Source organism: Urocitellus parryii, chromosome 9 (assembly GCF_045843805.1).
Source record: "Urocitellus parryii isolate mUroPar1 chromosome 9, mUroPar1.hap1, whole genome shotgun sequence".
Classification (NCBI taxonomy): domain Eukaryota; kingdom Metazoa; phylum Chordata; class Mammalia; order Rodentia; family Sciuridae; genus Urocitellus; species Urocitellus parryii.
This window is the reverse complement of record NC_135539.1, coordinates 31,725,082-31,752,441: the sequence shown is the minus strand read 5'-3', so window position 1 is coordinate 31,752,441 and position 27,360 is coordinate 31,725,082. Positions and strand designations below refer to the sequence as shown.

The following is a 27,360-nucleotide window of genomic DNA, read 5'->3' as shown; positions in this document are numbered from 1 at the left end:
GGGAGTTCCAGTGTGAAGTTGAATAAGAGCCAGGAGAGTGAACATTTCTTTTGAAGGATATAGACTTTAATCTTCCAAAGTTTACCCCAATTTTAGATGAGGCTGCTGCTGCTGCTGCTGCTGCTGCTGTGTGTGTGTGTGTGTGTGTGTGTGTGTGTGTGTGTGTGTATTCCCATACAATCTTTATCTTCACTTTTTAAATTCTTTGGGGGCTGGGTTTATGACAGTTGGTAGAGTGCTTGCCTCACAGGCACACAGTCTGGGGTTCACTCCCCATCATCACAAAAATATTTTAAAAACTTTGATTAATATTCCACACTGCCCAAATACAGCCTCTATTTACTTCCCAACACTAATCTATACTCAGATGAAGTTTTTACTTGTTTTTCTGTATGTGACTGAGCAGACATTGTAGAATTATTCCTGATGCTTGGGAGAAAGCATTCAGTTTGCCACCAGTAAGTATATTGTTAGTAGAAAATTGATTTTTTGCAGAATCACTTTGTCAAGTTGAAGAAGCTTCCCTCTCTTCATGATATCCTAAATTTTTACAGTGAATGAGTGCTGGAAGCATATATTTATTTTTGGGCGGGGAGGGACTGAAGATTGACCTCAAGGGCACTAGACACTGAGCCACATCCCTGGTCCTATGTTGTACTTTATTTCAAGAGAGGGTCTCACTGAATTGCTTAGCACCTCACCATTGCTGAGGCTGGCTTTGAACTTGTGATCAACCTGTCTCAGACTCCTGAGCTACTGGGATTATAGGCATGCACCAGTGTGCCTGGATGAAAGCATATATTTTAATTCAAAAATATATTTTAGATGATGGAACTAAATTTCAAGGGTTTTACTTTGGTGAGCTAGCACCCAGGTCAAAAAATAGAATTATCTTTCTTTCCCCCTCTGCCCTTGTATAGAATATTGGAAGAACTTCCATTAATAACTTGTTTTTTTCTTTATTACACTTATGTTCCAAATCCTTTAAGTTTCAAACATTATTATTTTTAAAATTATCGTATCTAAGCACCCTTTTATCAAGATGCTTATGCTATAAATGCTTGTAAAGACAGAAGTGGTCTTAATTAACATACAGTTGACCAAGAACATCTGGTATCTGTCACCAACCCATTTCTGTTCTGCATAGCCCTGGGGGTCGTACTAAATCTTCTTAGGTCTTCTTCCTGTCTACTTCCCTGGAAAAAGCTTCCTACCAAGGGGAATTTTGCATCTAATCAAAGGTTGGAATATAAAGTCCAAAAATGGTGTGAGGTACCTGGGTGTCTCTTCCTAACTCTCAGGAGGTTAGGAACTTGGAATAAATACTATTGAATGTCTGACATAGTGCTAGCTACCTAGTAGGCAGTCACTAAACATTTTTTTAAATAAATGATGCTTGTTTAACAAACTTTTGCAACTGTGGAGACCTCCAAATTTATGTAGGACAAAATCTCTTTTCCTTTGGACTCTAGAATTTTGGTCCAGTGGGATTTTTGAAAAAAGCCATCACTTTGTCTGAGGATGAAGAGTGGAAGAGAATAAGAACACTGCTGTCTCCAACCTTCACCAGTGGAAAACTCAAGGAGGTAATCAAATAGGAGGGCTTTTCATTTTAAAGAATAAATCTGGGCATGGGTAGAAAGTGAGATAGATAGTAGTCCCTTTACAAGGGATATTCCTCTGAATTTGAACTTCCTAAAAATGTTCTTTTGTCTTTATGTTTTAGAAGAGATATAGTAAGATTCATTATAAATGTCACATATTTCTTCATCCCAGGAAAGCTATAGCTTTGGGGACTGAGTCTCCTCACTTAACCATGGACAATCTTGTGTTTTGTGCATAGATGTTCCCCATCATTAACCAGTATGGAGATATGTTGGTGAAAAACATGAGATTGGAATCAGAGAATGGCAAGTTTATCAACTTGAAAGAGTAAGTAGCAGGGCAGCTCTGGCATTCCAAGCTCCACCAGGAGCACCTCCACATGTGTACCACAGAACTGAATTCCAAATGTTGAGCTAGTACAATGAGCAGACAAAAACAAGTTTGGAGTCACAACTCCAACTATCTATCCAAGAAGGTGCTGCTCCCAGGAGGAGACAGGGCAGTTGGGGGAGAAAGGATCTCTCCCATATCTGCCAAGGTTTTTTGGCTGCTATTTATGACTTTGGATATACTTGAAGACAAAATACTGTCAAGGTCAAGGTCAACTTTTGTGAGTCCTTTAGAAAGACTCAGTTATTTGTCCTGCTTAAACTCAGTTTTTTACACAACTCCTGCCAACTATGCCAAATACCGCAAATAACTCACTCGTAGGTCAGCATGAACAAGAAAGAAGAAGCAGAAGCCGAAGAAGCAGCAGAAAAAAGCTACTTTTTTGTATACAGCAGTCTTTTTATAGTATTGTGAACACTATCCCCATCACTCCTTGCACAAGAACAGTTCTTCATTTGCAATACAAAGAACAGCCTTCCAACAGCAATAAATCAGGTCTTAGGCTAGTTAAACATAGTATACAGAAGTCTTATTTTCTAATCAGAAGTGATCTGCTTCTCATGGCTTAATCTACTCTTGGCCCAGAGCATACTGAGCTCTGCTCTTTGTTAAGAACAGATAAAAATTTTCTCAGCGCCCTCCTAGCCCACTTGGCAGAACATCCCGTTTGCGAGCAAGTCCTACCAAGGACAGAAAACATCTCGTTTTCAAGCATGTCCGCTGTTTCCTTTTCTAAACCTGACGGAACCTCCTGTTTGCAGGCAGACCCCATCAAAGACAACAAACATTTCGTGTGCAAGTATGCTTGCCGTCACCTTATCTATACCTTGACAGGACATCTCTTTTGCAGCAAGGCCCATCAAGGACAGTAAGCATTATGTTTTCAAGCTTGCAGTCATATCTGATTCTCTACACACAACCATCCTCATTCTACTTGTGTTAGTGTGTCTGATTATGGATCTTATCCCTGTGTGGGTGAGCTCCTTGAGTTCAGAGGTGAGTCTAACTCACCTCACTATCCCCATCACTCCTTGCACAAGGACAGTATCTCATTTGCAATTCATAAAGGCCTCATAGTGTTAAGGGATCATAGACTCATCTGATAGTTCAGCAGATAACTGTGACAGTGTGTGGCTCATTGCTTGTCTTGCCTGGGTATGTGAACTTACTCCTACTTCTTGCTGCATGTGTAGTGGAAGGATTGGGAAGAGGCACTGATTTTAACTTTCCATGTCTTTCTCTATTCAGCATTTTTGGAGCCTACAGCATGGATGTGATCACTGCTACTTCATTTGGAGTGAACGTCGATTCCCTGAACAACCCACAAGATCCCTTTGTGGAGAAAGTCAAGAAGCTCTTAAAAGTTAATCTCTTTGACCCTTTGCTCCTCTCAATAAGTATGTGGACTACCATGTTATTCATTCCCTCTCTCTATTTAAATAAGATCATCATTGATACACAATTAACATACATTTTTAATTACCCCACTTAATTTATACAATTCAATGGTTTTCAGTACAAAGATATACTCATCCATCACTACTGACCATTTGTCAACTCAGAGCAGGCTACTATTTCATTATCAACTCTCTATTCCCCAAGCCTAAGCAACCATGCACCTATTTTCTGACTCTATAGATTTGCTGATAGTGTGAATTTTCTATTAATGAATCCTACAATATGTGGCTTTGCATGTCTGACTTCTTTCATTTATCATTGTGTTTTCAAATTCTTCCATTCTGAAGTATGTGTGAGTACATTTCTTTTTTTAAAAGAAATTGTTTATTTATTTGTTCTAATGAATTATACATGACAGAAGAATACATTTCACTACATAATACACAAATGGAGCACAAATTTTCATTTCTGTACTTGTACAGGAAGTAGATTCACACCATTTGTGACATCATACATGTTCCTAGGGTAATGATGTCCGTATCATTCCACCATCACTCCTACACCCATCCCCCTTTGTTTCCCTTGCCCTATCCAAAGTTCCTTCATTCCTCTGATGACTCTACCACCTATTATAGATCAGTACCCACTTACGAGAGAAAACATTTGTCTTTTTGTGTTTTGGGATTGGCTTACTTAGCATGATATTCTCCAACTCCATCCATTTATCTGAAAATTCCATGATTTTATACCCTTTTAATGCTGAATAATATTCCATTGTGTATATGAACCACATTTTCTTTATCCATTTATCTGTTCATGGGCATCTAGGTTGGTTCTACAGTTTAGTTATTGTGAATTAAGCTGCTATAAACATTGATGTGGCTGCCTCACTATAGTATGCTGATTTTAAGTCCTTTGGGTATAAACCAAGAAGTTGGATAGCTGGGTCAAATGATGGTTCCATTCCAACTTCTCTGAGGAATCTCCATACTACTTTCTAAAGTGGTTGCACCAATTTGCAGTCCCAACAGCAATATAAGTGTCTTTCCCCCCAAATTCTCACCAACATGTATTTTTGCTTGTTTTCTTCATAACTGCCATTCTGACTGGAGTGAGATGAAATCTTAGAATAGTTTTGATTTGCATTTCTCTAATTACTAGAGATGTTGAACATTTTTTCATATATTTGTTGAACAGTTGTATATCTTCTTCTGAGAAATGTCTATTCAATTCCTTAGCCCATTTATTTATAGGGTTATTTGTTGTGTGTGTGTGTGTGTGTGTGTGTGTGTGTGTGTGTTTGGTGTTATGTTTTTTGAGTTCTTTATGTATCCTGAGACTAGCGCTCTATATGATATGCATGTTGTAAAAATTTGCTCCCATTCATTAGGCTCTCTCTTCACCTTACTGATTGTTGCTTTCGTTGCTAAGAAATTCTTCAGTTTGAATCCATCCCATTTATTGTTTCTTGATTTTACTTCTTGCACTTTAGGAGTCTTGTTAAGGAAGTCAGAGTCTAATCTGACATAATGAAAGTTTGACCCTATTTTTTCTTCTATTAGGTGCAGGAGCCCTGGCCTAATTCCTAGGTCCTTGATTCACTGTGAGTTAAGTTTTTTGCACTGTGAAAGATAGAGACTTAATTTCATTTTGCTACATATGGATTTATAGTTTCCCCTGTATCATTTTTGAAGAAGCTTTTTTTCCTAGTGAATGTTTTTGGCACCTTTGTCTAGTATGAGATAACTGTATTCAAGTATGTTTGTCTCTATATCTTTTGTTCTGTACCATTGGCCTACGAGTCTGTTTTGGTACCAGTATGGATTTCCAGTTTTGCCAGCACCATTTGTTGAATAGGCTCTTTTCTCCAGTGTATGTTTTTGGCACCTTTGCCTAGTATGATATAACCAAATTCATGTGGGTTTGTCTCAGTGTCCTCTATTCTATACCATTATTCTACAAGTCTATTTTGGTGCAGATATCATTTTGTTATTGTTATTATAGTTCTGTAATATAGTTTAAGGTCTGGTATAGTGATAATGCTTCCCGCTTTCTTTCTTGCTAAGGATTGCTAGCTATTCTGGGTCTCTTATTTTTTTCAAATCCATTTTATGATTGCCTTTTCTATTTGTATGAAGAACATTGGGATTTTAATAGGGATTGCATTAAATGTGTGTAACACTTTTTTAAAATTTTATTTTATATTTTTATTGGTTGTTCACAACATTACAAAGCTCTTGACATATCATATTTCATACATTAGATTGAAGTGGGTTATGAACTCCCAATTTTTACCCCAAATGCAGATTGCAGAATCATGTCGGTTACACATCCACAATTTTACATAATGCCCTATTAGTAATTGTTGTATTCTGCTACCTTTCCTATCCTCTACTATCCCCCCTCCCATTCCCTCACATCTTCTCTCTCTACCCCATCTACTGTAATTCATTTATCTCCTTGTTTATTTTCCCATTCCCCTCACAACCTCTTATATGTAATTTTGTATAGCAATGAGGGTCTCCCTTCATTTCCATGCAATTTCCCTTTTCTCTCGCTTTCCCTCCCATCTCATGTCTCTGTTTAATGTTAATCTTTTCTTCCTGCTCTTCCTCCCTGCTCTGTTCATAGTTGCTCTCATTATATCAAAGAAGACATTTGGTATTTGTTTTTTAGGGATTGGCTAGCTTCACTAAGCATAATCTGCTCTAGTGCCATCCATTTCCCTGCAAATTCCATAATTTTGTCATTTTTTAGTGCTACATAATATTCCATGGTGTATAAATGCCACATTTTTTTTTATCTATTCATCAATTGAAGGGCATCTGGGTTGGTTCCACAGTGTAGCTATTGTGAATTGTGCTGCAATGAACATTGATGTGGCAGTATCCCTGTAGCATGCTCTTTTAAGGACTTCAGGGAATAGTCCGAGAAGGGCAATAGCTGGGTCAAATGGTGGTTCCATTCCCAGCTTTCCCAGGAATCTCCATATTGCTTTCCAAATTGGCCGCACCAATTTGCAGTCCCACCAGCAGTGTACAAGAGTACCCTTTTCCCCACATCGTCTCCAGCACTTGTTGTTTTTTGACTTCAGAATGGCTGCCAATGTTACTGGAGTGAGATGGTATCTTAGGGTGGTTTTGATTTGCATTTCTCTGACTGCTGGAGATGGTGAGCATTTTTTCATGTACTTATTGATTGTATGTCCTCCTCTGAGAAGTGTCTGTTCAGGTCCTTGGCCCATTTGTTGATTGGGTTATTTGTTATCTTATTGTCTAATTTTTTGAGTTCTTTGTATACTCTGGATATTAGGGCTCTATCTGAAGTGTGAGGAGTAAAAATTTGTTCCCAGGATGTAGGCTCCCTATTTACCTCTCTTATTGTTTCTCTTGCTGAGAAAAAACTTTTTAGTTTAAGTAAGTCCCATTTGTTGATTCTTGTTATTAACTCTTGTGCTATGGGTGTCCTATTAAGGAATTTGGAGCCCAACCCCACAATATGTAGATCGGAGCCAACTTTTTCTTCTATCAGACGCAGGGTCTCTGATTTGATATCAAGCTCTTTGATCCATTTTGAGTTAACTTTTGTGCATGGTGAGAGAAAGAGATTCAGTTTCATTTTGTTGCATATGGATTTCCAGTTTTCCCAACACCATTTGTTGAAGATGCTATCCTTCCTCCATTGCATGCTTTTAGCCCCTTTATCAAATAATTTTGTGGATTAGTCTCTGTGTCCTCTATTCTATACCATTGGTCCACCCACCTGTTTTTGTACCAGTACCATGCTGTTTTTGTCACTATTGCTCTGTAATATAGTTTGAAATCTGGTATCGCTATACCGCCTGATTCACACTTCCTGCTTAAAATTGCTTTTGCTATTCTGGGTCTTTTATTTTTCCATATGAATTTCATGATTGCTTTATCTATTTCTACAAGAAATGCAGTTGGGATTTTGATTGGCATTGCATTAAAACTATAGAGAACTTTTGGTAATATCGCCATTTTGATAATGTTAGTTCTGCCTGTCCTTGAACAGGGTATATTTTTCCATCTTCTAAGATATTCTTCTACTTCTCTCTTTAGGGTTATGTAGTTTTCATTGTATAAATCTTTCACCTCTTTTGTTAGGTTGATTCCCAAGTATTTTATTTTTTTTGAGGATATTGTGAATGGAATGTTTTTCCTCATTTCCGTTTCAGAAATTTTGTTGCTGATATACGGAAATGCTTTGATTTATGCGTGTTGATTTTATATCCTGCCACTTTGCTGAATTCATTTATTAGTTCAGTAGTTTTTTTGTAGATCCTTTTGGGTCTTCTCGGTATAGAATCATGTCACCCGCAAATAGTGATAATTTAAGTTCTTCTTTTCCTATTTTTATGCCTTTAATTTCTTTTGTCTGTCTAATTGCTCTGGCTAGTATTTCAAGGAATAAATTAAATAGAAGTGGTGATAGAGGGCATCCCTGTCTTGTTCCAGACTTTAGAGGGAATGCCTTCAGTTTTTCTCCGTTTAGAATGATGCTAGCCTGAGGCTTAGCATAGATAGCTTTTACAATGTTGAGGTAAGTTCCTGTTATCCCTAGTTTTTCTAGTGTTTTGAACATAAAAGGATGCTGTACTTTGTCGAATGCTTTTTCTGCATCTATCAAGATGATCATATGGTTCTTATCTTTAAGTCTATTGATGTGGTGAATAACATTTATTGATTTCTGTATATTGAACCATCCTTGCATCCCAGGGATGAATCCTACTTGATCATGGTGCACAATTTTTTTTGATGTGTTTTTTGTATCCGATTCACCAGAATTTTATTGAGGATTTTTGCATCTAGGTTCATTAGAGATATTGGTCTGTAGTTTTCTTTCTTTGAGGTGTCTTTGTCTGGTTTTGGAATCAGGGTGATGTTGGCCTCATAGAATGAATTTGGAAGAGCTCCCTCTTTTTCTATTTCCTGAAATAACTTGAAAAGTATTGGTATTAATTCTTCTTTAAAGGTTTTGTAAAACTCCGCTGTATACCCATCCAGTCCTGGGCTTTTCTTGGTTGGTAGTCTTTTGATTGCTTCTTCAATTTCATCCATTGATATTGGTCTGTTCAAATTGTGTTTATCCTCCTGACTCAGTCTGGGCAAGTCATGTGACTTAAGAAATTTATCGATGTCTTCACTATCTTCTATTTTATTGGAATATAGGTTTTCAAAATAATTTCTAATTGTCTTCTGTATTTCTGTAGCATCTGTTGTGATATTGCCTTTTTCATCCCTTATGTTAGTAATTTGAGTTCTCTCTCTTCTTCTCTTTGTTAGCATGGCTAAAGGTCTGTCGATCTTATTTATTTTTTCGAAGAACCAACTTTTAGTTTTGTTAATTTTTTCAATAGTTTCTTTTGTTTCAATTTCGTTGATTTTTGCTATGATTTTAATCATTTCTTGCCTTCTGCTACATTTGCTATTATTTCTTGCCTTCTGCTACATTTGTTGTTGTTTTGTCTTCCTTTTCTAGGGCTTTGAGATGAAGTGTGAGCTCATTTATTTGTTTGTTTTTTCTTTTTTTGAGGAATGAAATCTAGGCGATGAATTTCCCTCTTAAAACTGCTTTCATTGTGTCCCATAGATTCTGATATGTTGTGTCTGTATTTTCATTTATCTCTAAGAATTTTTTGATTTTCTCCTTTATGTCTTCTGTAACCCATCGATCATTCAGTAACATATTGTTCATTTTCCATGTGATGTAGGATTTTTCCTTCCTTCTTTTATCATTGATTTCCAGTTTCATTCCATTATGATCAGATAAAATGCATGGTATTATCTCCACCCCTTTATATTTACTGAGGGTTGCCCTATGGCATAATATATGGTCTACTATTGAGAGGGATCCATGTGCTGCTGAGAAAAAAGTATATCCACTTGATGATGGTTGATATATTCTATATATGTCAGTTAAGTCTAGGTTATCAATTGTGATATTGAGTTCTATAGTTTCTTTATTCAACTTTTGTTTGAAGGATCTGTCCAATGGTGAGAGAGGTGTGTTGAAGTCACCCATAATTATTGTGTTGTGGTCTATTTGATTCTTGAACTTGAGGAGAGTTTGTTTTATGAACATTGCAGCACCATTATTTGGTGCATAAATATTGGTAATTGTTATGTCTTGTTGGTGAATGGTTCCTTTTAACAGTATATAATGTCCTTCCTTATCCCTTTTGATTAACTGAGTCTTGAAGTCGATTTTATTTGATATGAGGATGGCCACCCCTGCTTGCTTATGAGGACCGTGTGCGTGGTATATTTTTTCCTACCTTTCACGTTCAGCCTGTGCATGTCTTTTCCAATCAGATGTGTCTCCTGGATGCAGCATATTGTTGGATTTGTTTTTTTTAATCCATGTTACCAGCCTATGTCGCTTTATTGCAGAGTTTAAGCCATTAATATTTAGAGTTACTATTGATGTATCGTTTGTACTTCCAGCCATGTTTGATTATTTATCTTTTTTTTAAAATTTAATTTGTTTCTCCAGGATTAGCTTTCCCCCTGCCCTCTGTCTTTATGGAGGCACTTCCCACTGATGGTTTTGGTTATTGTTTTTCATTTCTTCCTCCATGTAGTGTTTTGCTCAATATGATTTGCAATGCTGGTTTTCTGGCTGCAAATTCTTTTAACTTTTGTTTATCATGAAAGATTTTTATTTCGTTGTCATACCTGAAGCTTAGTTTTGCTGGATATAGTATTCTTGGTTGGCATCCATTGTCTTTCAGTGTTTCAAATACATTGTTCCATGACCTTCTTGCTTTCAGTGTCTGTGATGAGAAATCCATTGTTAACCTTATTGGTTTACCCCTGAATATAATCTGCCTCCTTTCTCTTGTAGCTTTTAATATTTTCTCTTTGTTCTGTATATTGGATATCTTCATAACAATGTGTCTTGGCGTTGGTCTACTGTGATTTTGTGTGCTCGGTGTCCTGTATGCATCTTCAATTTGTATATCTGTTTCCTTTTTTATTTCTGGCAAGTTTTCTGTCATTATTTCATTCAGCAGGTTACTCATTCCCTTGGTGTGAATCTCTGTAGCTTCTTCTATCCCGATGACTCATAAGTTTGATTTTTTTATGTTATACCATAACTCTTGGATGTTTTTCTGGTGATTTTTTTACCAGCCTTTCTTAGTTGGCTAGACTCTTTTCAAGATGATATATTTTGTTTTCATTATCTGACGTTCTGGCTTCTACTTGCTCCACTCTGTTAGTGATACTCTCAATTGAGTTTTTAATTTGGTTTATCATTTCCTTCATTTCTAGAATTATTGTTTGATTATTTTTTATAATCTCTATCTCCTGATAAAGATGCTTAACTTCTTCTTTTATCTGTTTATGTAATTCATTCTCAATGTGTTCCTTTGCTGCTTGAATTTGTTGTCTCATATCCTCTTTAAGGTTCCATTCCATCTGTCTAAGGTGTTCCTTGAGTTCTTTATATGACCATTTTTCTGATGACTCTAGGTCCTCCTGAATATTTAGGCTGTCCTGCATTGTTTGTACTCCTTTTCTTCCTTTCTTTTTCAAGCTGCTCATTTTGCTTCTTGTTCTGTTTGACTGCTGAGTTACTGTTTACTCCTATAAATTTATTTGATGCTTGGGAGGAAAGGTATTAGAAGGAAGGGAAGAAGTCACTAAAGAGAATGAGAGTAAGCAGGTAGAATTCAAGGAAGGGGGAATAAGAAAATTTAAAGAAAATGAAAAGACAAAAGAAGAAAAAATAGGAAATAAAAAAATTTTAAAAATAATAATAATAAAAAAATAAAAATTAAAATTAGAAGAAAAAAATAAAAAAAAAATTTAAAAAAACAACAAGATAGAAAAATGAAAATGAAAGAAAAAAACCCAAATCAAAAAAAAAGAAAAAACAAACAAACAAACAAAAAAACCTAATAAATGCAGTCTTAGAGTTTGATTAACTTCTCTTCCAGTAGGTGGCGCTGTGCCCACCAGGCCAAGCTTCTCCTGTCAATACACGGGAACCAATCATTGTGCAGCATCTCCTCCTCCCAGACTGGGCGAGTCTCCAATCCTGAGTGCCTAGGGCCTCCTCTTGTGTCTAGTCACTTCCCCACTTTTCCTCTAGTCAGGCCCCTCTCACCGGTGCCGCTCACCACAATACTGGCTACACTTCAGGTCTGCTGCTCCCGGGAGCCCTGTTTTCATGAAGGACTGGGCACACTCTCCCTGTTTGCCATTCCCTCAGACCCTAAGTTTGTAGTGCTTGGGGCTGAGAATCCTCAGTGATTTTTACTTGCCCTCTGGTAGCCACGCCCCCAGTAGCTGGTGCAAGAGACCTCAGTTGTCAGTACTGGTGCGAGTGGTAGGCGGGAGTTCCGCGCCGCGGGTCCCTCGCCATGTCTGATTCCCTTGGTCTGGCTATTGCGCTCACGGGAGAGCTGTGAGGGGCCCTTATGGGAGAGCTGGGAGGGGCCCTTAAGGTTTCCCTTAAGGTGTGGAGAGGGAAGGCTAGGGGATTACACACCTGTAGCAGCAGGTTTCAATGAAGTTATCTCCTCTGCTGCAGTCTGGTGATGTCAGTTCTCTGCCATGGTGGTATCTCTTGCAAATGGCGACAGTTCGTTTCCCTTTGCCGGGTGACCAATGCAACGGGTGGGTCCTTACTGTCTCTCCCAAGCCCCATTTCAAACCTGTGGCCACTACCTATGAAGGCTCGGTTGGCATTAACCTCCGTAGGATCAGAAGGGCTGACTGGTTGTTTCAGCTGGATGGATTAGTGCTGAGTCACAGCTCTTTGTCTACGGGAAGCAGGTGAATGGGAGCTTGAATTCAGCCGATCCTGGCTCAGTGTGTGTTCTGAGAGGTCGAGACTGTTCGCCCCAGATCCACGTCAGCTCAATATTGCCTAGTGATCCTGAGCAAACAGAATTTAGATTGTTTACGACTCCCTATGCCCACACAGCTGAAGAGGTCAGAGACTTGATCTCTCCGCGCCCGCTGCCATGTTGGAATTCCTAAATGTGTGTAACACTTTTGATAGTACGGATTTGCCAGAATTTAATTGAGACTACTTTCATCTATGTTCATTAAAGATATTGGTCTAATTTTCTTTTGTTGATGTGTCTTTAGCTGGTTTAGGAATCAGGGTGATACTGGCTTCATAGAATGAGTTTTGAAGTTTTACCTCTTTTGCTTTTTCATGGAATAATTTGAGGAGTATTGGTATTAGGTCTTCTTTGAAGGTCTTGTAAGAATCTGTCTGTTCAGAGTTCTTCCTTGTATGTAGGCTTTAGATGGTATCTTCTATTTCTTTGCTTGAAATTGATCTGTTTAACTTGTGTATATTACCTTGATTCAGTTTGGGTAGATCATGACTCTGGAAATTTGTCATTGTCTTTGATATTTTCTATTTAATTGGAGTATAAATTTTCAAAATATTTTCTAATTATCTTCTGTATTTCAGATGTGTTCATCATGATATTTCCTTTATTATCACAAATTTAGTAATTTAAGTTTTTTTCTCTTTATTTGTTTAGCTAAGGGTTTATGAATTTTATTTATTTTTTCAAAGAACCAACTTTTTGATTTGTCAATTTTTTCAATTGTTTCTTTTGTTTCAGTTTCATTGATTTCAGCTCTGATTTTAATTATTTCCTGTCTACTACTACATTTTGTGTTGATTGTTCTTTTTTGGGGGGGCTTTGAGATGTAATGTTCGGTCCTTTATTTATTGTCTTTTTCTTCTTTTAAGGAATGAACTCCATGCAATAAACTTTCCTCTTAGTAGTGCCTTCATAGTGTCCCAGAGATTTCAATATGTTTTATTAGTGTTCTCATTTACCTCTCAGAACTTTTAATATCCTCTCTGATGTTTTCTGCTATCCCTTACTCATTCAGTAGCATATTATTTAGTCTCCCGGTGTTGGAGTAGCTTCTATTTTTCATTTTATCATTAATTTCTAATTTCATTCCATTATAATCTGATGGCGTGCAGAGTAGTATCTCTATTTGTATTTGCTACAAGTTTCCTTGTGGCATAATATACAATCTATTTTAGAGAAGGATTCGTGTGCTACCAAAAAGAAAGTGTATTCACTCATTTAAGGATGAAATATTCTCCATATGTCTGTTAAGTCTAAGTTATTGATTGTATTATTGAGTTCTGTTGTTTCTGGATTTAGCTTTTGTTTGGAAGATCTATCCAGAGGTGAATGAGGTGTGTTAAAGTCACTCAGTTTTATTGTGTTGTGGTCCATTTTACTCTTGAAATTGAGAAGAGTTTGATGAATGTAGATGGCCTTTACATTTGGCCTTTTCATGTTATTCCATAATTATTGTTTGGGGCATAAATATTTTTAATTTTTATTTCTTGTTGATGAATGATTTTCTTAAGCAGTATGAAATGTCCTTCTTTATTCCTTTTGATTAACTTTGGCTTAAAATCTACTTTATTTGATATGGGAATAGAACCTGTGCTTGTTTACAAAGTCCACGTGAGTGGTATATATATATTCCCAACCTTTCACTTTTAGTTTGTGGATGTCTTTTCCTATGAGATAAGTTTCTTGAAGGCAGCATATTGTTGGTTTTGTAAAATATTCAATCTGCCAGTCTATGTCTTTGATTGATGAGTTTAGGCCATTAACATTCAGGGTTATTATTGAAACATGGTTCATATTTCCAGTGATTTTGCTTTATTTTTGGTTTTTAACTTGACTTGTTTTCTCCTTAGATTGGCTTTTCCTTTAGTGTATTTCCTCCCTTTGCTGATTTTCATTGTTGTTTTTCATTTTTTCTTCATGGAATATTTTGCTAAGGAAGTTCTGTAGTCCAAGCTTTCTAGTTGTAAATTATTTTAATTTTTGTTTATCATGGAAGGTTTTTACCTTATCATGAAATCTAAAGCTTAATTTTGCTGGATATAAGATTCTTGATTGGCATCCATTTTCTTTCAGAGTTTGGTATATATTGTTCCTGGACCTTCTAGCTTTGAAGGCCTGGGATTAGAAATCTGAAGAGATCCTAGTTGATTTCCTCCTATATGTAATGTGATTCCTTTCTCTTGTGGCTTTAAAACTTCTTTCCTTATTCTGTATGTTAGGCATTTTCATTGTTATGTGCCTTGGTGTAGATCTTTTGTGATTTTGTACACTTGGTGTCCTGTAAGCCTTTTGTATTTGATTTTCCAATTCATTATTCAGGCTTGGAAAAATTACTGATATTATTTCATTGGATAAATTGTTCATTCCTTAGTTTTGGAACTGTATGCCTTCCTGTATGTCAATAATTCTTACATTTGGCCTTTTCCTGTTATCCCATAATTCAAGAATGTTCTGCTCATGGTTTCTTAACTTCTTCACTCTGTGGTCAACTTTACTTTGAAGATTATATATTTTGTCTTCATTGTCTGAGGTCCTATCTTTCAAGTGATCTAGTCTGTTGGTGATGATTTCTATTGAATTTTAATTTGGTTTATTTTTTCCTTCATTTCAAGGATTTCTTTGCCTTTTTTGCATAATCTCTATCTCCTTATTGAAGTAATATTTTGCTTCCTGTATTTGCCTATGTAGCTTTTATTGAAATGACCTTTTGTTACCTGTGTTCGCTTTCTTATGTAATCCTTTAATTCACAGAACATTTTAATTACATACATCCTGAACTCCTTCTTGGACATCTCTTCTTCTGTGCTGGCCATTGGTTCTTGTAATGTATCTTGGTTTGTTTGGAGCACTTTCTGTCCTTGTTTTTTTTTTCATATTGTTTGTGTGCCTTTCCCTTTTGCAGTGTAGATCCAAGCTATTACAGTTTTTACCAATAGATTTATAGTGTCCCTGCAGGATCCATTACCTCTCCTTTAAGGAGGAGATCAATATTCACATATTTAAATGCAAACAATATACCAGCTTAATTTAACCAAATAGCTTCTATTGAGATGTTTACTGTTTTGTCACAATAGACAGAAATGGTGAGTTTAATTATTATCAACAATGTAAACAGTAGGTTGCAAAAGGGTCTACAGTTTATAATGGTGGACAAAGAGAGAACTTGGAGAGGTGAGGATGAGATGTTAAGGAGGTAGGAGGTGAGGATATAGAGTTATTAGATCTTAGGAAGCATAAAAGAGGAATCAAAAAGATGTTGGCTAGTAGCATCAGAAAAGAGAGAAAGAGACTTTGGGGAGATAGATATGTGGGAAGAGAGAGAGAAAGAGAGAGAGAGAGAGAGAGAGAGAGAGAGAGAGAAGAACAACAAATTATTTTGTTGAGATTTTTGCATCCATAATTATAAGATATATCAGTTTGTAGTTCTCCTGTGTTATCTTTGTGTTAAGTTTTAGGATTAGGTTAACATGGGCATTTTAGGATCCTTTACAAGTGTTCACTATATTCTATATTTAGAAAATACTAGGTAATTCTATGAATGTCTGTAAAGAGGTAAAGAATTGGTATTAGTTCTTTTAATGTTTGGTAGAATTGTCCATGGAATATCTGGACTTGAGCTTCACTTTGTAGAAAAGTTCTTAATTTCTAATGTTGTCTCATCACATGCTGTATGTCAATATATATTTTGTATTACTTTTTGTGTCAGTTTCTGTTGTTTTTGTCTTTTTAGGAATTTTTCTATTTAATTTATGTAATTTGTATAATTGTTATGATAATCTGATTGTTACAACATCTTTATAATTCTTTCTATGTTTATAATGTCAGTATTTCCCCAGTTTTCATTTTGAATGCTACTAACTGTAGCCTTTCTATTTCTGGGTCAGTGTAGCTATTATTTTGCAAATTTTGTTGTTTTTTTCAAAGAATTGCATTTCTTTTTATTAATTTCTTCTATTGATTTTAATTTTTATTTGATTAGTTTCCACTTTGGTCCTTAATATTTTCTTTCTTCTGTTTCCTTTAAGTTTAATTTGCTTTTATTTTTAATTATTTATTATGTAAAGTTTTATCATTCATTTGTGATCTTTGTTTTTATTTAATAGATAAGAATTTCCCTCTGAGCAATGATGGATTTTACTCCATTCCATAAGTTTGATATATTATGCCTCCTTTTTTCCTTTCAAAACTTTATCTATTTAACTATATGTCTTCTTTCATCCAGTGTTTCTTTAGGTATATATTGATCAATTTTCTCATACTTTGAGTTTCCCAATTTTCTTTCTAATAATGCCTTCTGGATTCCTCCTGTGGTGCTCGAGGAAAACATGTTCTGTTGGTCCCATCATGACTGCCCTTTCTTGAAGAGCATGATTAACTGAAGCCTCAGACTAAAGCCTAGTTTTATCCAAAGACACGCTATTGCAGTTCATGAAGGGGAAAGGGGTCAGGGTTTTCATCTTGCTCCTTTGGTCACTCCACAGAGGCAGAAGGTGCCACTGATCTCACTGGTTTGGTGGTGGCCATATATATGACATCCTCTTGCTTAGCCAGTGGCCTGGAACTCAATCAGTGGTCCCAACAGAAACAGTTCCTCTTTAGGAACCCTTGTGACTTCCACTTTTGTGATAGGTAGAAAAGATGTAATTGCTCCAAGTAAATTTTACATTTTTCACTAAAGTGTCCTTTGTTTTTTCTTTCCCCTGCAGTAATGTTTCCATTCCTTACTCCAATTTATGAGGCAATGAATATCTCTATGTTTCCAAAGGATGTCATAAATTTTTTAAAGAAAGCTATAAACAGAATGAAAGAAAGTCGCCTTCAAGAGAAACAACAGGTAAAATCCAGTGGTGGATACAGAGGAGGTTCATTTTTGATAGCTTATTTGCCTATGGGTATATAAGTTCCATACTTCTTTGTATATTTTTATAAGGCAGATGAGGAACTCTTGGTTGAGAATAGTAAGGTGTTCTCATTTCTGGGGAATAAAGAATTTAGCATCTGGTAATTGAGATACAAGAATGAATCAGAGAGGGAACTGAATTAGAGTAAGATGTATTCCATGCTTTTATAACTATGTCAAAATGGACTCTACTCTCATATAACTAAAAAGAACTAATAAAAAAGATTTAAAGAAATACAATTACATATTCCAAATACTGAAAAAAAATAATGAACCAAAGAGAAAGCATTTACAGTTAAATAATGGGAATGGAATTTAGTTTGTCAAGGCATAAATATTGCTGATAGAAAAAGTCCCAAATACTCTAAAAAGGAGTCCTTATACATTGTTGAGTAGAATGCAAATCAGGTTAACCTTTATGGAAAACTGTGTGGAGGACCCTCAGAAATCAAATACAGACCCACTGTATGATCCATAAATCTCACTACTAGGTGTATAACCACAGGAAATAAAATCAGTATGTCAAAGAGACATATGCACTCCCATGTTTATTGCAGCATTATGTTAAAATTGTTCTTATTAATTGAGCCAAATATATTTTGAAATCATCCACCATCAGGAAATTATGAAAGATGCATTTAAATTGACATAAACATAAAAGAGCACATATATAATCGGGTTACCTTGTTAATATGTACAGCATAATGTTTTTTATATATCAGTTGAAATTATTTTTTAAATAGAGGAAAAACATTTTATCATATCCCTTCTCTCAATAGATAAAATTTCAACGTAAAAATTATTTTCTTGGTGCTTTAATTTTATCAGATTTTATATTTGCAAAGAAACCTTATATTTCGAAGCTCTCACTTTACAAACTCTCCACAGAAAGCATCCTCAGGGTAGTTGGTACTGTCTGGACCCTCATGGAGCAGGCATGGGGTTCTTTAGGTAAAAATTTTGCCTCATGTGTGAAGCCCAGCACAAGGATGTGTGAAGGCCAGGGAGCCAGGATGGGCCCTCAAGGTGTCAGGACAAAGTTCATAGCTTCAAGCATGGTGGGATCTTTCAAGAAGCTTGCCCAAAATCTGATTATGAGCTCTAAAAAATTTCAGGAGATTAATCTGTGGCGTCTTTAGTGAAGAATTATGGCAGTAAAACAAAATATTGCAGTCCAGAACTTCTCCCTGAGCAAACAAATGTAACAGGAGACAAAGCCAGCCACTCTCTGGCCAGGAGGCTGTGTTCAGATTCCACTGAAGCTCACAAGCAGGGTGAGCAAAGACCAGTAGCTATTAGACACCATAGCCTGTTTTCACTCAGGAAAACGTCCTACTCTTCAAAGTTTGTAGATGGATGCTTTTCTTCACTGATAACTTAGGAAACTCCAGCTAGACTTCTGTACTTAAAGGTAAGTCATAGTCTCAGAAGGGAAGATAAGTACTGCACTCTTAATTTTTTTTCTGACTTCATAATTAACCTTCTATCTTTGAAATCACTCTGTTTCTAGCATCGGGTGGATTTTCTTCAGCTTATGATAAATTCTCAGAATTCCAAAGACGTGGAGTCTCATAAAGGTAAACAAGGTTGCTATCTCATCTACTTATGGGGAAACTCAAAGGGGAGGGTGTTCTGGAAATGTGCAGGAGATTCTCCAGGAAGAAGAGCATTTCTACCAAGTCACAGAAAGACCATGGTTGGATATTTTATGCAGTAGGCTGAGGAATTTTCTAGAGAAACACATCTAGAACCATGTTCAAATGTTGAAACTGATAGAAACAAATATTTCTTTTACCCACATGGTATTTTTATTCAACTTATTTTCTTACTATTTTTATTTATTTATTTATTATTATTATTAGTTGTTCAAAACATTACAAAGCTCTTGTCATATCATATTTCATACATTTGATTCAAGTGGGTTATGAACTCCCATTTTTACCCCATATACAGATTGCAGAATCACATCAGTTACACATCCACGTTTTTACATACTGCCATACTAGTGTCTGTTATATACTGCTGCCTTTCCTATCCTCTACTATCCCCTCTCCCCTTCCCTCCCTTCTCATCTTCTCTCTCTACCCCATCTACTGTAATTCATTTCTCTCTTTCATTTTCTTCCCTTTCCCCTACTATTTTTATTTTGATGCTCAATTTCTCCCATATTTTCCCACTGGAATCCCTTCTTGTAGGCTCATGAGTCCTCTATTATTCTTGTCACCTTTTTAATGATTGTTTTAAAAGCAGCTTCTCTTTATTCTGGCCATAGCAATATTGAGCTGAAAATATACAGATTCTCCATGTAGTCTTAAATATAATGCTTCACTCTTAATATCCACCACCAGAGAGTTATATTTATCACAGTTCAGGAATCTGTAGGACACACTTTTTTCATTCAAAGTCCACAGATTTCCTTAGGGTCTGCTCTTGGTCTTGTACATTCTATGACATGTATCCACATTATAGTAGCGTACAGTGTATCCTGTGCCCCTTTCATTTATTTTCCAAGTATTTTCTTGCTTTCTGATTTAAGATATTCCAGGTTTCTGCTCCGTTTCTCCTGACAGCTTTGATTTTTGTTTTTGTTTTTGCAATTAATGGAATTTAGAGATCAAAATCTATAATCATCTTACAGATTTTTGCTTTTAGATACTCTCGGCAGACAAGATAATATTAACATAAAATACTTCTATATGGAGCAGAGGAAAGAAATATTTCTGTATCTACTCACATTCAGTGATATAAACTATTTTTCTCTCCCCTTCAAAATTTTCCCCCTAATTTACAGCTTATTTCTGTATTACACAAATACTTCCATTGCAGTTCTAATTCATGGTACCCAGTGCCTTGACAACCATCTGAAAAAAATTCCTGAATGCTGAGCAATTAATTCTAGAGATGAGGACTAGGCTCACTGCAGCCTGCTAACATACACATTTTAAAATATATATTTATTTATTTGAAGGTGCACACAATACTTAATTTTAGTTTTATGTGGTGCTGAGGACCAAAGACAGTGCCTCACATGTGCTACGTGAGTGCTCTACCACTGGGCCACAACTCCAGCCCTAGCATACATATTTTTATGTTCACATATACGTATCACCCATCTATCTGTCTATCTTTCTATCTATCTATCTATCTATCTATCTATCTATCTATCTATCTATCCATCCATCCATACATCCTGTAGTATCTACCCAGTTATATTCAGCTTTCTATGATGAAGCAAACAGTCTATATTTAACTCATCAATAAAATAACCACCAAACATATGTGCCTACTGAGCACATGACATGTGGCTAGTGCCACTGAGGAACAGAAGTGTATTGAATTTTAATTAATTAAAGTTTAAACACTCACATGTGGCTAGTAGGTACAAATGCAAACACCCAAGCTCCAAACCTTGACTTTTTTTTTGGTGTAGGGGAGAGGGTTACCAGGAATTGAACTCAGGGGCACTCAACCACTGAGCCACATCCCCAGCCCTACTTTGTATTTTATTTAGAGACAGGGTATTGCTGAGTTGAGTAGTGCCTCGCTGTTGCTGAGGTTGGCTTTGAACTCATGATCCTCTTGCCTCAGCCTCATGCAGGGATTACTGGTGTGTGCCACTGCAGCTGGCCCAAACCTTGACTTTATAGTCCTATTTCATGGGGTTCATACTCACTGGGATAAAAATTTTGATAATTAAATGTTCCCATGACATCATCATAGAAAATCATTATCAGTAAATCTGAACTCTGTAGATCTTTCAAACACTTATTTTGTGTTTTCTTTTGTTATCTTGAATTGCATATTTGGCATAGGGATCATGTTTTTTTCAAGGCCCAGGTATCTAAAAGTCCATATTTATCATACTGTGTATCTTAGATAGAAATGGTGTCTCTTGAAATTACCTGTATTTGGTGGTGCTGAGAATGGCACAGCTAGAAGCCAAGTCCAAGAGTGGTGTAGACCTCAGGAAAACTGGATTAAAATTAGTTTTCCTTTGGCTCCCCTATCAGATAGACATGAGAATGACCCTGAATTGCTTTTCCATGGTCCTGCCTAGTTATCTGTGGGTTTTAATGGGATTTATCTTCATCTAAACTCTGATGTTGTGATTTGCTGGATTTACCTAAATTGCGTTTGCTCTTCCATTAGCCCTGTCTGATCTGGAGCTTGTGGCCCAATCAATTATCTTTATTTTTGCTGGCTATGAGACCACTAGCAGTGCTCTTTCCTTCATTTTGTATGAACTGGCCACCCATCCTGATGTCCAGACCAAACTGCAGCAGGAGATTGATGCAGTTTTGCCCAATAAGGTGAGAAGATGGTACCTGGAGAGGGAGGAGAGAGGTAGAGCCTCAACAAGACTGCCTCCTCTTCCCTTCCTAGGAGGCCTTGTCCAAATATAGTCACTGATTTTTTTTCACCATCTCTATTTGGAAAGGCTCTGAAGAGACAAATGAAGGAGAAAAAAGTATTTTGGGGAAAATGCTATTCCCAAAACTACAAGGAATTTTTAAGAGTGTAATTTCAATTGTATCCATTAACCCATTACTAGTTACCATGATGATACCTAGGAAGTGTAAGCATGTGTCACTCAAGTGTCCATATCATTGGCTCTGCTGAGCTGTGGCATGAGCTCCTGCCTGACTGTCTGCTGAGTGAGCCTGGGCTTGGTGGGCAGGCTGACTCTGCTCTGCTCCACACATCTTCACTCTCTGATCATGTATTAGAGAGAAGCAGCCAAGGGATGAGTCAGGTTTCCTGGCTTCTGAGCCACACTCTTTACTACTACCTTGTGTCCTCTCCAATGTCACGCCAGGCATTAGCCACATGTTGTGCTGCTGTCCTCACACCTCTGCCTAAACAGGGAGTCTATCGGACATGAAGACATCTGGTCTCTGGGGCTGGCATGGCTGGTTTGGCAGTGAAGTGGGCACAAAGCCTCTTCTTCAGAGCTCACAATGAAGCCCTGAAGAACTACCAGGAGACTGGTCTAGCAACAGAGAGTGGGACTGAGAGTGGCTTCCTGTCCTCCTTAGATTGTTCTCTGGAACTGATATTGTGTGACATGGTGCCATCCAATCTTAGATTTCTTTTGGTTGAGTTAGGGTGGAAGTTACCAATTTTTCCCAACATTTTTTACATGATATAGTGTTATATCTAATAATCCTCCAAACAGGATTATTCAAGAAAAAGCAGATGTATAATGGGTTATTTCCTCTTTTCTATGTTCTATTTCCTTGAAATAGACATGTAACTTTTCTAGTGAAAGGTTACAGTGACTTTCACATATTTTGTCTGTGCGTAATTGTCATATTCTATTAGTTACTTTTCCTCACATGAGAAATAGTAGTACATGATGATGCTGAGGATATTACACACTGTATTTGGGATTGTCCCAAAGGTCTCTTATGTTCATAACTAATCTGCACTTCTCAGTGGGCCATGGATAGGGTTGTCAAATGGACATGATTGTTATTACAATGCTTAGTCAATTGTAAGTACTACTCTCCTTCACCATCCTGTTATTCTTGGGATCTCCTAACACTTCAATAATACTACGTAAATTGAGTTTAAAATTAGTTCCAAATATGAATTTCCAAAAATCTCTTTTTTCTCTTTAGGCACCTGCTACCTATGATACCGTGTTACAGATGGAGTACCTGGACATGGTGGTGAATGAAACTCTCAGGTTGTACCCAATTGCTGGCAGAATTGAGAGGGTGTGTAAGAAAGATGTTGAAATCAATGGAATGCTCATTAGGAAGGGAACAGTAGTGATGATACCAAGCTATGTTCTTCATCGAGACCCACAGCACTGGCCAGAGCCTGAGGAGTTCCGCCCTGAAAGGTACAGGGCCTCTGGGAAAGGGAACCACCCTGGGCTAGGGTTGTCCAAGCATATCCTTGTATTTCTTATCATAAATGAAATACAGGTAGCTATGTAATCATTTTTATATATGCCTTTGTACTTTAAGCAGTTTTCCTGTTATAAATATACATTTTGTTGCATGATATGAATTTGTGACAAGGAACAAAATGAATGCTATGTCCATTCACTATCCTAAACTCTTTTTTAAAAAAATTTTAATTGATTTTTTAAAAATAAATGACAACAGAATGTATTACAATTCTTTTTTTTAGAGAGAGAGAGAGGATAGAGAGACAGAGAGAGAGAATATTTTAATATTTATTTTTTAGTTCTCTGCAGACACAACATCTTTGTTTGTGTGTGGTGATGAGGAACGAACCTGGGCCACCTGCATGCCAGGCGAGTGCACTACCACTTGAGCCACATCCCCAGCCCACATTACAATTCTTATAACACATATAGAGCACAATTTTTCATATCTCTGTTTGTATATAATGTATGTTGACAACAATTCGTGTCTTCATACATGTACTTTGGAAAATGATGTCTATCACATTCCACCATCCTTGCTAGCCCCTGCCCCCTCCCTTTTCCTCCTACCCCTCTGCCCTATCTAGAGTTTGTCTATTCCTCCCATGCTCCCCCTCCCTACCCCACTATTAGTCAGCCTCCTTATATCAGAGAAAACATTCTGCATCTGTTTATTTTGGAATTGGCTAACTTCACTTAGAATTATCTTCTCCAACAACATCCATTTACCTGCAAATGCCATGATTGTATTCTCTTTTAATGCTGAGTAAAATTTCATTGTGTATATATGTCACATTGTTTTAATCCATTTATCTACTGAAGGGCATCTATGTTGGCTCCACAGTTTATCTATTGTGAATTGTGCTGCTATAAACATTGATGTAGCTGTGTCCCAGTAGCATGCTGTTTTTAAGTCTTTTGGGTACAATGGTGGTTCCATTCCCAGATTTCCAAGGAATCTCCATACTGCTTTCCATATTGGCTGTGCCAATTTATAGTCCCGCCAGCAATGTATGAGTGTACTTTTTTCCCTACATCCTCGCCAACACTTATTGTTGTCTTCATAATATCTGCCATTCTGAACTGCAGTGAGATAATATCTTAGAGTAGTTTTGATTTGCATTTCTCTCATTGCTAGAGATGATGAACATTTTTCATATATTTGTTGATTGATTGTATATCTTCTTCTGAGAAGTATCTCTTCAGATTCTTGGCTCATTTATTGATTGGGTTATTTGTTTTTTTGGTGCTTCTCTTTTGAGTTCTTTATAAATCCCAGAGATTTGTGTTCTATCTAATGTGTGAGGGGTAAAAATTTGCTCACAAATTGTTTCTTTTGCTGAGATGAAACTTTTTAGTTTGTTAAATTCTTTAAATAATCATGAATTAATAATATGATCATGTTCTCATAAACATATTCCTATGCATATATAGATATTTTTGCAAAAATAGATTGTATCATATTTTATTTGATTTTTGCTAGCACTTGATAATATATGCATTCAACCTCTGCATGTATGATTTTTTGGGGGGTACCAGGAATTGAACTCAGGGGCGATTGACCACTGAGCCACATCCATAACCCTATTTTGTCTTTTATTAGAGACAGGGTCTCACTGAGTTGCTTAGTGCCTCACTAAATTGCTGAAGCTGGCTTTGAACTTGGGATCCTACTGTCCCCGCCTCCCAATTATCTGGGATTACAGGCGTGTGCCACTGTGTTCAGCCTGTATGTATGGTTTTTGCATCTATAATTTCAACTAACTATATAAACTTTTTTTCTTGTCAGTTTCCCCTAAACAGTCTAATACAATAAGTATTTATATAGTATTTACATATTATTAGTTATTATAAGCAATCCAGAGATGATTTAAAATATATTTCAGGTTGTGCATTGGTTATACAAGTATTTCCCCATTATTTTTATAAGAGACTTGATCACTCAGGATTTTGTTTATTCTGATGCTAAAACTAATTCTCCTCAGATATGGTATAATGACTCTTTGTGTATGCATGTGTGTGTGTGTGTGTGTGTGTGTGTGTGTGTGTGTGTGTCGGTGTTTTCAGATTTTATAGCATGTGCCATAACCTACATAATCACTATCTTATTTCATTTTATTTATTCACTCTTATACTCCTTATATTTTATGAGTGTTTTGTTTTCTTTTCTGTCTCAATTTACCATGATTTTCTTTGAAATAGCATTTATCCCATCTCAAAAAGACTGAAAGATCCTTTAGGATAAGAGGGAGCAAGGTGGAAAAACTCCTATAGGCTAAGGGGGAGAAAGATGGAAAAAATCCATAGCTTAACAATTCTCATAGCAAAACCACAGCTGGATTTCAATGACCAGCCAAGAAATCATCTTTTACACCATTGCTTGGGGGAGTCTAAGGCAGAAAATGAAACAAGTAACTGTTGTGGTTTTAATGTTTTGTTGACTTGTCATCTATTGTGGTACCAGGTTCAGTAAGAAAAACAAGGACAGTATTGATCCGTACATGTACATGCCCTTTGGAAGTGGCCCCCGAAACTGCATTGGCATGAGGTTTGCTCTCATGAACATGAAAGTTGCTCTTCTCAAAGTAATGCAGAACTTCTCCTTCCAACCTTGTAAGGAAACACAGGTCAGTAGATTTTCATATAAATAATGTTTATTTCAAGATGTTTTTTCAAATAGAGGGGCCTAGTTACAGAAAAATATATGCTTATTCATCATTTAATTCTAAGATCTATAGATCTAAGTGAGTCTAGTGAGTCTCTTTTGCACCATCTTTGAGATTTAGAGTTCTTCACCATGGCGGCTCTAAGTTTATGGCTTTATGTAGAATAAAGTGTAAAAAAATATAAACTCAATGCAGATTAGTGTGTCATGTGTATGTGTGGACTGTGATCTTGAGCACAGTGTAAATTCAGCTTTAAGTCTCCTGGAGAGACCGTGTGCACAGTTGTGAGGGGTGGTGACTACAGGTTCTGATGTTTAAGTGAAGCTCTCCTCACCAGAGCTTACAGTATCTCCCTGTCTCAGGCCTTCTACAGGATAAATGTTTATGAAATAATTTTCCAGATAAATGAATAATTTTACTATCCAATCATTGCACACCTTAGAGAACGAGTAGGACGAATTCAAAGTATATGATACTAAAAGTAGTTTTTATGTTTGTAGAGCATCACTGTGCTTAATGTATCTTCTCTACTTTTCTCCTTTGATTATTGGTGTTTCACTCAGTGCTTCTCCATATGATTGTCTATATGTTACAGATTCCACTGGAATTAAGAGATCAAGGTCTTCTTCAACCTAAAAATCCTATTATTCTAAAGGCTGTGTGCAGAGATGGGACAATAAGAGGAGCCTGAACTTCCCTAAGGATTTGTGCATTGTTATCCTCAGAGCCTGGGACCTACAACATCAGAGAAGAAAAATGTATTTTGTGAAGAAAACTCAAAATGAAGATTGACTCTATATTCCTCAATTGAAGAATGATAAGAGATGCTGGACCTTTGCTGAGCTTGCTCAGGGTCTGTACAGAGTATTATCCATTTTATGATGGAAAGGAAGTGCCCACCTCAGTGCCACATGTGAAGGCTCACCCTTTCTGGCTCTAATGGGCTCTCTCCTCTCACCGCCAGTTAGTCCTGGCAGCTCCTCATGAGCTCTGATTAGAGAATCAACAATAATCACCAAATTTGTCAACAATTGTTAATGGAAATGAGGGTGGTTGTGGTGGTTTTTGTAGTGACATTGATATATGATGTGTTCTTTGAAATATGCTGTGATAAGTTTTATAATGAGAAAGTCAATAAACATATCTTTATAAAATTTATCTGAAGTCTTTATGTCCATATAAGGGGATATAGAGTACTGAATCAGTGAGAGTCAAGACTTTTTTTTATCTTCACAATCAGTGAATACATGGAAAATTTTTCAGAAATTCAAAGTAAATAGTAAGATAGAGTAACCCACTGTGAATTTTCCCATTGCTGGAAAAGTATATTCATAAAGTCCTTCTGCAATTTTTTTTACATCAGAAATTTATTAGTTGCTCAAAACATTACATTGATCTTGACATATCATATATCTTACATTTGATTCAAATGGGGTATGAATTCTTATTATTCCTATGTGTACAGACTGCAGGATCACATTGGTTATACAGCCACGTTTATACATACTGCCATACTAGTGTCTGTTGTATTCTGCTGCCCTTCCTGTCCCCCTCCCCTCCCCTCCCCTCCCCTCCCCTCACCTCTCTCTACCCCATCTATCATAACTCATTTATCTCTCTCTCTTTT

At 36.6% G+C, this 27,360-nt stretch overlaps 1 protein-coding gene across 1 annotated transcript in view; it reads left to right on the top strand.

The window, feature by feature from the left end:
- Positions 1-26,835, top strand: part of LOC113193533 (cytochrome P450 3A9-like) — a 32,372-nt gene extending 5,537 nt beyond the window's left edge. The window contains exons 5-13 of the mRNA XM_077802470.1: positions 1,473-1,586; positions 1,844-1,932; positions 3,244-3,392; positions 16,975-17,102; positions 18,679-18,745; positions 21,318-21,478; positions 22,790-23,016; positions 25,532-25,694; positions 26,329-26,835. Coding sequence (XP_077658596.1) covers positions 1,473-1,586; positions 1,844-1,932; positions 3,244-3,392; positions 16,975-17,102; positions 18,679-18,745; positions 21,318-21,478; positions 22,790-23,016; positions 25,532-25,694; positions 26,329-26,424 — 1,194 coding nt within the window. The 3' untranslated portion in view covers positions 26,425-26,835. The remainder of the gene's footprint in view (positions 1-1,472; positions 1,587-1,843; positions 1,933-3,243; positions 3,393-16,974; positions 17,103-18,678; positions 18,746-21,317; positions 21,479-22,789; positions 23,017-25,531; positions 25,695-26,328) is intronic.
- The last annotated feature ends 525 nt before the right edge of the window (positions 26,836-27,360 follow it).